The sequence below is a fragment of the Carassius carassius genome, unplaced genomic scaffold (genome assembly GCF_963082965.1).
Source record: "Carassius carassius unplaced genomic scaffold, fCarCar2.1 SCAFFOLD_77, whole genome shotgun sequence".
NCBI lineage: Eukaryota > Metazoa > Chordata > Actinopteri > Cypriniformes > Cyprinidae > Carassius > Carassius carassius.
This window is the reverse complement of record NW_026775206.1, coordinates 185778-199700: the sequence shown is the minus strand read 5'-3', so window position 1 is coordinate 199700 and position 13923 is coordinate 185778. Positions and strand designations below refer to the sequence as shown.

Sequence of the window (13923 nt, the reverse complement as noted above, 5' to 3'; positions counted from 1 at the left end):
CCCCTGACACTCACACACGCTCACACACTCACACACACACACACACACACACACACACCCCTGACACTCACACACTCACTCACACACACACACCCCTGACACTCACACATTCTCACACTCTCTCACACACACACACACCCCTGACACTCACACACTCACTCAACACACACACACACACACCCCTGACACTCACACACTCACACACACACACACGCTCACACACACACACCCCTGACACTCACACACACACACACACACACACACACACACACACACCCCTGACACTCACTCACACACACACACACACACACCCCTGACACTCACACACTCACACACACACACACACACACGCTCACACACACACACCCCTGACACTCACACACTCACTCAACACACACACACACACCCCTGACACTCACACACTCACTCAACACACACACACACACACACCGCTGACACTCACACACTCTCACACGCTCACACACACACACACCCCTGACACTCACACTCTCACACGCTCACACACACACACACACACCCCTGACACTCACACACTCTCACACGCTCACACACACACACACACACCCCTGACACTCACACACTCACTCACACACACACACACACACCGCTGACACTCACACATTCTCACATGCTCACACACACCCCTGACACTCACAAACTCACTCAACACACACACACACACACACACACCCCTGACACTCACACACTCTCACACGCTCTCACACACACACACACACACCCCTGACACTCACACACTCACTCAACACACACACACACACACACACCCCTGACACTCACACACTCTCACACGCTCACACACACACACCCCTGACACTCACACACTCACTCACACACACACCCCTGACACTCACACACACACACACACACACACACACACACACACCCCTGACACTCACACACTCTCACACGCTCACACACACACACCCCTGACACTCACACACTCACTCACACACACACCCCTGACACTCACACACACACACACACACACACACACCCCTGACACTCACACACGCTCACACACACTCACACACACACACACACCCCTGACACTCACACACTCTCACACACACACACACCCCTGACACTCACACACTCACTCAACACACACACACACACACCCCTGACACTCACACACTCACACACACACACACGCTCACACACACACACCCCTGACACTCACACACACACACACACACACACACCCCTGACACTCACACACTCACTCACACACACACACACACACACACACACACACCCCTGACACTCACACACTCACACACACACACACGCTCACACACACACACCCCTGACACTCACACACTCACACACACACACACACACACACCCCTGACACTCACACACTCACTCACACACACACACACCCCTGACACTCACACACTCACTCACACACACACACACACACACACACACACACCCCTGACACTCTCACACGCTCACACACACACACACACCCCTGACACTCACACACTCTCACACACACACCCCTGACACTCACACACACACACACCCCTGACACTCTCACACGCTCACACACACACACACACAGACCCCTGACACTCACACACACACACACACTCCTGACACTCACACACTCACACACACTCTCACACACACCCCTGACACTCTCACACGCTCACACACACACACACACCCCTGACACTCACACACACACACACACCCCTGACACTCACACACTCACACACACTCTCACACACACACACACACACACACACACACCCCTGACACTCACACACTCACTCACTCACACACACACACCCCTGACACTCTCACACGCTCACACACACACACACACACCCCTGACACTCACACACTCTCACACGCTCACACACACACACACACACACACACCCCTGACACTCAAACACACACACCCCTGACACTCTCACACGCTCACACACACACACACACACACACACCCCTGACACTCACACACTCTCACACACACACACACCCCTGACACTCACACACTCACACGCTCACACACACACACACACACACACACACCCCTGACACTCACACACTCTCACACGCTCACACACACACGCTCACACACACACACACACCCCTGACACTCACACACTCTCACACGCTCACACACACACACACACCCCTGACACTCACACACTCTCACACGCTCACACACACACGCTCACACACACACACACACCCCGAACACTCACACACTCACTCACACACACACACACACACCCCTGACACTCACACACTCTCACACGCTCACACACACACACACACACACACCCCTGACACTCACACACTCACTCAACACACACACACACACACCCCTGACACTCACACACTCACCACACACACACACACACCCCTGACACTCACACACTCACTCAACACACACACCCCTGACACTCACATACTCTCACACGCTTACACACACACACACACACACACACCCCTGACACTCACACACTCTCACACGCTTACACACACACACACACACACCCCTGACACTCACACACTCACTCAACACACACACACCCCTGACACTCACACACTCACTCAACACACACACACACACCCCTGACACTCACACACTCACTCAACACACACACACCCCTGACACTCACACACTCACTCAACACACACACACCCCTGACACTCACACACTCACTCAACACACACACACACACACCGCTGACACTCACACACTCTCACACGCTCACACACACACACACCCCTGACACTCACACTCTCACACGCTCACACACACACCCCTGACACTCACACACTCTCACACGCTCACACACACACACACACACCCCTGACACTCACACACTCACTCACACACACACCCCTGACACTCTCACACGCTCTCACACACACACACACACCCCTGACACTCACACACTCTCACACGCTCTCACACACACACACACACACCCCTGACACTCACACACTCACTCAACACACACACACACACACCCCTGACACTCACACACTCTCACACGCTCTCACACACACACACACACACACACACCCCTGACACTCACACACTCACTCAACACACACACACACACACCCCTGACACTCACACACTCTCACACGCTCACACACACACACACACACACCCCTGACACTCACACACTCACTCACACACACACCCCTGACACTCACACACACACACACACACACACACCCCTGACACTCACACACTCTCACACGCTCACACACACACCCCTGACACTCACACACGCTCACACACTCACACACACACACACACACACACACACACCCCTGACACTCACACACTCTCACACGCTCACACACACACCCCTGACACTCACACACGCTCACACACTCACACACACACACACACACACACACCCCTGACACTCACACACTCACTCACACACACACACCCCTGACACTCACACATTCTCACACTCTCTCACACACACACACACACACACACACACACCCCTGACACTCACACACTCACACACACACACACGCTCACACACACACACACCCCTGACACTCACACACACACACACACACACACACACACACACACCCCTGACACTCACACACTCACTCAACACACACACACACACCCCTGACACTCACACACTCACTCAACACACACACACACACACCGCTGACACTCACACACTCACTCAACACACACACACACACCCCTGACACTCACACACTCACTCAACACACACACACACACCGCTGACACTCACACACTCTCACACGCTCACACACACACACACCCCTGACACTCACACTCTCACACGCTCACACACACACACACACACCCCTGACACTCACACACTCTCACACGCTCACACACACACCCCTGACACTCACACACTCACTCACACACACACACACACACCGCTGACACTCACACATTCTCACATGCTCACACACACCCCTGACACTCACAAACTCACTCAACACACACACACACACACACACCCCTGACACTCACACACTCTCACACGCTCTCACACACACACACACACACACACACCCCTGACACTCACACACTCACTCAACACACACACACACACACACACCCCTGACACTCACACACTCTCACACGCTCTCACACACTCACTCACACACACACACCCCTGACACTCACACACTCTCACACGCTCACACACACACACCCCTGACACTCACACACTCACTCACACACACACCCCTGACACTCACACACACACACACACACACCCCTGACACTCACACACTCTCACACGCTCACACACACACCCCTGACACTCACACACGCTCACACACACTCACACACCCCTGACACTCACACACTCTCACACACACACACACACCCCTGACACTCACACACTCACTCAACACACACACACACACACACACCCCTGACACTCACACACTCACACACACACACACGCTCACACACACACACCCCTGACACTCACACACACACACACACACACACACACACACACCCCTGACACTCACACACTCACTCACACACACACACACACACACCCCTGACACTCACACACTCACACACACACACACGCTCACACACACACACCCCTGACACTCACACACACACACACACACACACACCCCTGACACTCACACACTCACTCACACACACACACACCCCTGACACTCACACACTCACTCACACACACACACACACACCCCTGACACTCACACACTCACACACACACACACACACACACACACACCCCTGACACTCACACACTCACTCACACACACACACACACACCCCTGACACTCACACACTCACACACAGACACACACACGCTCACACACACACACACCCCTGACACTCACACACTCACACACACACACCCCTGACACTCACACACTCACTCACACACACACACACACCCCTGACACTCACACACTCTCACACACACACACACCCCTGACACTCACACACTCACTCAACACACACACACACACACACACCCCTGACACTCACACACTCTCACACGCTCACACACACACCCCTGACACTCACACACGCTCACACACACTCACACACCCCTGACACTCACACACTCTCACACACACACACACCCCTGACACTCACACACTCACTCAACACACACACACACACACACACCCCTGACACTCACACACTCACACACACACACACGCTCACACACACACACCCCTGACACTCACACACACACACACACACACACACACCCCTGACACTCACACACTCACTCACACACACACACACACACACCCCTGACACTCACACACTCACACACACACACACGCTCACACACACACACCCCTGACACTCACACACACACACACACACACACACACCCCTGACACTCACACACTCACTCACACACACACACACCCCTGACACTCACACACTCACTCACACACACACACACACACCCCTGACACTCACACACTCACACACACACACACACACACACACACACCCCTGACACTCACACACTCACTCACACACACACACACACACCCCTGACACTCACACACTCACACACACACACACACACGCTCACACACACACACCCCTGACACTCACACACACACACACACACCCCTGACACTCACACACTCACTCACACACACACACACACACACACCCCTGACACTCACACACTCACTCACACACACACACACACACCCCTGACACTCACACACTCGAGGTCGAGTGATATGTCACCCACATGAAAACATGAAATAATCCTCACAACGCAAATCAAAGCATGCTTATGAGCCCCCAGATCACACATAAAAATATTGTTACATCACTTCCTGTAAGGGCTTCTGGGAATTCCAGAGAGTTTCAGGGCTTTACTGGAGTGACTTTTATCCTTTTATCTCACACTCTCTCACACACACACACACACACACACACACACACACACCCCTGACACTCACACACTCACTCAACACACACACACACACACCCCTGACACTCACACACTCACACACACACACACGCTCACACACACACACCCCTGACACTCACACACACACACACACACACACACACCCCTGACACTCACACACTCACACACGCTCACACACACACACCCCTGACACTCACACACTCACTCAACACACACCCCTGACACTCACACACTCACTCAACACACACACACACACACCGCTGACACTCACACACTCACTCAACACACACACACACACACCCCTGACACTCACACACTCACTCAACACACACACACACACCGCTGACACTCACACACTCTCACACGCTCACACACACACACACCCCTGACACTCACACTCTCACACGCTCACACACACACACACACACCCCTGACACTCACACACTCACTCAACACACACACACACACACACACACACACCCCTGACACTCACACTCTCACACGCTCTCACACACTCACTCACACACACACACCCCTGACACTCACACACTCTCACACGCTCACACACACACACCCCTGACACTCACACACTCACTCACACACACACCCCTGACACTCACACACACACACACACACACACACCCCTGACACTCACACACTCTCACACGCTCACACACACACCCCTGACACTCACACACGCTCACACACACTCACACACCCCTGACACTCACACACTCTCACACACACACACACCCCTGACACTCACACACTCACTCAACACACACACACACACACCCCTGACACTCACACACTCACACACACACACACGCTCACACACACACACCCCTGACACTCACACACACACACACACACACACCCCTGACACTCACACACTCACTCACACACACACACACACACACCCCTGACACTCACACACTCACACACACACACACGCTCACACACACACACCCCTGACACTCACACACTCACACACACACACACACACCCCTGACACTCACACACTCACTCACACACACACACACCCCTGACACTCACACACTCACTCACACACACACACCCCTGACACTCACACACTCACACACACACACACACACACACACACACACACACCCCTGACACTCACACACTCACTCACACACACACACACACACACGCTCACACACACACACCCCTGACACTCACACACTCACACACACACACACACACACACACCCCTGACACTCACACACTCACTCACACACACACACACACCCCTGACACTCACACACTCACACACTCACTCACACACACACACACCCCTGACACTCACACACTCACTCACACACACACACACACACCCCTGACACTCACACACTCACACACACACACACACGCTCACACACACACACCCCTGACACTCACACACTCACACACACACACACACACACACACCCCTGACACTCACACACTCACTCACACACACACACACACCCCTGACACTCACACTCACACACTCACTCACACACACACACACCCCTGACACTCACACACTCACTCACACACACACACACACACCCCTGACACTCACACACTCACACACACACACACGCTCACACACACCCCTGACACTCACACACTCACTCACACACACACACACACCCCTGACACTCACACACTCACTCACACACACACACACACACCCCTGACACTCACACACTCGAGGTCGAGTGATATGTCACCCACATGAAAACATGAAATAATCCTCACAACGCAAATCAAAGCATGCTTATGAGCCCCCAGATCACACATAAAAATATTGTTACATCACTTCCTGTAAGGGCTTCTGGGAATTCCAGAGAGTTTCAGGGCTTTACTGGAGTGACTTTTATCCTTTTATCTCACACTCTCTCACACACACACACACACACACACACACACACACACCCCTGACACTCACACACTCACTCAACACACACACACACACACCCCTGACACTCACACACTCACACACACACACACGCTCACACACACACACCCCTGACACTCACACACACACACACACACACACACACCCCTGACACTCACACACTCACACACGCTCACACACACACACCCCTGACACTCACACACTCACTCAACACACACCCCTGACACTCACACACTCACTCAACACACACACACACACACCGCTGACACTCACACACTCACTCAACACACACACACACACACCCCTGACACTCACACACTCACTCAACACACACACACACACCGCTGACACTCACACACTCTCACACGCTCACACACACACACACCCCTGACACTCACACTCTCACACGCTCACACACACACACACACACCCCTGACACTCACACACTCACTCAACACACACACACACACACACACACACACCCCTGACACTCACACTCTCACACGCTCTCACACACTCACTCACACACACACACCCCTGACACTCACACACTCTCACACGCTCACACACACACACCCCTGACACTCACACACTCACTCACACACACACCCCTGACACTCACACACACACACACACACACACACCCCTGACACTCACACACTCTCACACGCTCACACACACACCCCTGACACTCACACACGCTCACACACACTCACACACCCCTGACACTCACACACTCTCACACACACACACACCCCTGACACTCACACACTCACTCAACACACACACACACACACCCCTGACACTCACACACTCACACACACACACACGCTCACACACACACACCCCTGACACTCACACACACACACACACACACACCCCTGACACTCACACACTCACTCACACACACACACACACACACCCCTGACACTCACACACTCACACACACACACACGCTCACACACACACACCCCTGACACTCACACACTCACACACACACACACACACCCCTGACACTCACACACTCACTCACACACACACACACCCCTGACACTCACACACTCACTCACACACACACACCCCTGACACTCACACACTCACACACACACACACACACACACACACACACACACCCCTGACACTCACACACTCACTCACACACACACACACACACACGCTCACACACACACACCCCTGACACTCACACACTCACACACACACACACACACACACACCCCTGACACTCACACACTCACTCACACACACACACACACCCCTGACACTCACACACTCACACACTCACTCACACACACACACACCCCTGACACTCACACACTCACTCACACACACACACACACACCCCTGACACTCACACACTCACACACACACACACACGCTCACACACACACACCCCTGACACTCACACACTCACACACACACACACACACACACACCCCTGACACTCACACACTCACTCACACACACACACACACCCCTGACACTCACACTCACACACTCACTCACACACACACACACCCCTGACACTCACACACTCACTCACACACACACACACACACCCCTGACACTCACACACTCACACACACACACACGCTCACACACACCCCTGACACTCACACACTCACTCACACACACACACACACCCCTGACACTCACACACTCACTCACACACACACACACACACCCCTGACACTCACACACTCGAGGTCGAGTGATATGTCACCCACATGAAAACATGAAATAATCCTCACAACGCAAATCAAAGCATGCTTATGAGCCCCCAGATCACACATAAAAATATTGTTACATCACTTCCTGTAAGGGCTTCTGGGAATTCCAGAGAGTTTCAGGGCTTTACTGGAGTGACTTTTATCCTTGTAAGCTCCAGAAAACACAGAATTAAATCAGAGCAGCAGAAACAAACAAGCACAGGAGGAATGAAGTGTGTGTGTGTGTGTGGGGGGGGACACTGTGTGACAGAACCAAACACACAATCACAGCCCCTGACCTCTGACCTCTCACTGACTCTCAAACCCATCAGATTACCCACAACACACTGCTGCAGATCAGAAAGCACAGCAGAACATCCCTCAGTCCTCCATCAGCTGAGTTTGTGTGTTTATGAATAAACATGACTAACTAACCAACTAACTAACCAACTAACTACAGATAATCTGATCACAGCTGACCTTCATCAGCCGGAGTCATCATCACAGACACCAGACGAAGAGAAGCAGAAACACACTCCTCCATCATGAACAACAGAAGCACACACATCTGCAACAGCTGTCACTCTCACACACACACACACACACACACACTCATCTCTCTCTCAACATCAGCACTTTTTGTGTGTGAGAGATGTGTGAGGTGTGTGTGTGTGTGTGAGTGAGAGAGAGAGAGATGAGTGTGAGTGTGTGTGTGTGTGTGTGACAGTTCTTCAGCTCGAAGTTCTCACCATGAAGTCCGAGCTGAAGTTCTCTTCTGCTTTCTGCTCGCCGCTTCTTAAAGCTTCAATGAATCTCTTCAGGATATTCACCTGCTCCATCCTGACGGTGCGTTTCATTCATCCGCGAAGCTAAAGAATAAATAAATATAAATCTGTTCAGCAAAGGAGTCTTTTGATCGATTATTCCAACATGTTCACGGCCCCATGATCCTCTCCGTCCAGCGATGAAACGGCACAAAGAGCGCGGACAGGAGCGGCGCGCGTCGCGCGGAGGAGCAGATGTATATCCTCCGTTAGAAATCACTTTAACTTCAGTCAGAAAACACTTTTAATAATGAAATAAACAGCGCGCCCCTCCCTGCGGCTGCCACATTCACACACTGCACACAAGCGGACCGCCCGAGCACCGCTGCCGCGATCCCGCCCCCCGCCGCTTGTGATTGGACAGAGACCGAGACTTCTGCAGCGGTGATTGGGTGAATCATCACTTCAATCAAAGACGCGCTCCGATTATGTGTCCCTACTGACTGTCAATCACTGCGTCCTACGAGCTCACCTCTGATTGGCCGAATATGCTCCCGCCCACTTCCCTGAGCCAGGTTAGACCCGCCTCTTCCGCGCTGACATACGGGGTATTTAACAGCGTCACCGTCATTCTCAGCATTGTCTGACTGTGTGTGATTGTTCGTGCTGAGTGTAAATCATTTCCCTTGTTATACAGTGATTATAGTTTTTTCATCCGTGTCATGGATGTTCTCATATGCACTCTGTAGTCAGAAAGTTAATTCTGACATTTAATGTCTTTTTTTACTGCTATATTTCTTATGGTATCCTCTCTGTAACATTATGCAACATATCACTTGTAGTTATGCATTTTTATTTTAACAAAGTAAATGCACCATCCTGTGTTTTTTTTTTGAGGGGGGGGTGCTTTGGGTTTGAATATTGTACAGTGTGTTTAATCTGACTTGTTGTTTTCAGTCCACAAGAACACATTTACAGTGACTGTGAATACAATGGAAGAGCTGCAATGTGGGATATTTCACTTTTTCACAAATATAGCTTCAAGACTTGATCATTTATAAAGTTAACATGTATAAACATGAGGCTGAAGTGATAAAATCACAGACTAATGTATGACACACAGAAAGGACGTGACGTGACTATCCGCACAAGTAAAGTTGCTGGTAATATGGTTAAGCAAACTCAACCACAGCGTTTGATCAGAAACACAACTAACCCTTGATCCACACAGAACAGACCTTTATTTGCTGTAAACATAATTTCAGCTTCTGTCTACAGACTGACACGACATCCACAGACACAGCAGGAGAAACCCATTCATCCGCCTGTGTGTGTGTGTGTGTGTGTGTGTGTGTGTGTGGAGCACACACATGTGTGATGCTGTTTCTGTAGAGATGAGAAGAGAAAGTTTCTGAGCAGCTGAGTTCAGGAATGTTCTTTAGCAAGCCCTGACGTGACTCTGCAGCCGATCACATAGCTTCTCTCTTCTGCCACACACACACACACACACACACACGCACACACACACACAGTTACACAACACCAAGACACATGGGTGCACCCACATCATTCACGTTATCCCAACACACACTCTACACTGGTATTTACTTGTCTTAGCACACACATACACACACACACACACACACAAAGCTGCAGAGACCAGCGTGAAAGTGCTTGTACAAAATACGTTCCCTCCAGCCAGTGACACAGGAATGTTCTGGAACAGGAAGTGATCAAATCAACTTCTCTTCCATCACGCTTCTCATTGGTCACTCTCAGCTCTGCTTGGAGATGTTCTGGAGGGTCAGAGGAACTAGTTAACAGTACTGGTTAGTACAGGTGATCTCCTCTGACTAGCTTCATGATCTCCATCTGAAGGCCTTCTTTCTCTCGTCTCGTACAGAGACACACGTCTTCTGACTGACAGCGTAAGATCAGAGCTCTACAGCAGGTCAAAGTCACCTTTATTTCTATAGCGCTTTAAACAAAATACATTGCGTCAAAGCAACTGAACAACATTCATTAGGAAAACAGTGTCAATAATGAAAAAATGATAGTTAAAGGCAGTTCATCATTGAATTCAGTGATGTCATCTCTGTTCAGTTAAATAGTGTCTGTGCATTTATTTGCAATCAAGTCAATGATATCGCTGTAGATGAAGTGACCCCAACTAAGCAAGCCAGAGGCGACAGCGGCAAGGAACCGAAACTCCATCGGTGACAGAATGGAGAAAAAAACCTTGGGAGAAACCAGGCTCAGTTGGGGGGGCAGTTCTCCTCTGACCAGACGAAACCAGTAGTTCAATTCCAGGCTGCAGCAAAGTCAGATTGTGCAGAAGAATCATCTGTTTCCTGTGGTCTTGTCCTGGTGCTCCTCTGAGACAAGGTCTTTACAGGGGATCTGTATCTGGGGCTCTAGTTGTCCTGGTCTCCGCTGTCTTTCAGGGATGTAGAGGTCCTTTCTAGGTGCTGATCCAGCATCTGGTCTGGATACGTACTGGATCCGGGTGACTGCAGTGACCCTCTGATCTGGACACAGACTGGATCTGGTGGCTACGGTGACCTCGGAACAAGAGAGAAACAGACTAATATTAGCGTAGATGCCATTCTTCTAATGATGTAGCAAGTACATAGGGTGTTATGGGAAGTGTTTCCGGTTCCGGTTTACCTAATTAATGCAGCCTAAAAATCCTTTAACGGATTTGGATAATAAAAGCATATTAGTATGTTATGTGTATGCCAGGTTAAAGAGATGGGTCTTTAATCTAGATTTAAACTGCAAGAGTGTGTCCGAACAATGTTAGGTAGGTTATTCCAGAGTTTAGGCACCAAATAGGAAAAGGATCTGCCGCCCGCAGTTGATTTTGATATTCTAGGTATTATCAAATTGCCTGAGTTTTGAGAACGTAGCGGACGTAGAGGATTATAATGTAAAAGGAGCTCATTCAAATACTGAGGTGCTAAACCATTCAGGGCTTTATAAGTAATAAGCAATATTTTAAAATCTATACGATGTTTGATAGGGAGCCAGTGCAGTGTTGACAGGACCGGGCTAATATGGTCATACTTCCTGGTTCTAGTAAGAACTCTTGCTGCTGCATTTTGGACTAGCTGTAGTTTGTTTACTAAGCGTGCAGAACAACCACCCAATAAAGCATTACAATAATCTAACCTTGAGCTCATAAATGCATAGATTAACATTTCTGCATTTGACATTGAGAGCATAGACCGTAATTTAGATATATTTTTGAGATGGAAAAATGCAGTTTTACAAATGCTAGAAACGTGGCTTTCTAAGGAAAGATTGCGATCAAATAGCACACCTAGGTTCCTAACTGATGAAGAAGAATTGACAGAGCAACCATCAAGTCTTAGACAGTGTTCTAGGTTATTACAAGCAGAGTTTTTAGGTCCTATAATTAACACCTCTGTTTTTTCAGAATTTAGCAGTAAGAAATTACTCGTCATCCAGTTTTTTATATCGACTATGCAATCCATTAGTTTTTAAAATTGGTGT

General features: G+C 50.5%; 1 protein-coding gene across 1 annotated transcript in view; it reads right to left on the bottom strand.

Annotated features, from left to right (window-relative positions):
• The window catches only part of LOC132139440 (tyrosine-protein phosphatase non-receptor type 12-like), a 36633-nt gene extending 25809 nt beyond the window's left edge, over window positions 1–10824 (bottom strand). Inside the window, exon 1 of the mRNA XM_059547794.1 lies at window positions 10393–10824. Within this exon, the coding sequence (XP_059403777.1) occupies window positions 10393–10482 (90 nt within the window). The 5' untranslated portion in view covers window positions 10483–10824. The remainder of the gene's footprint in view (window positions 1–10392) is intronic.
• Window positions 10825–13923: the final 3099 nt, after the last annotated feature.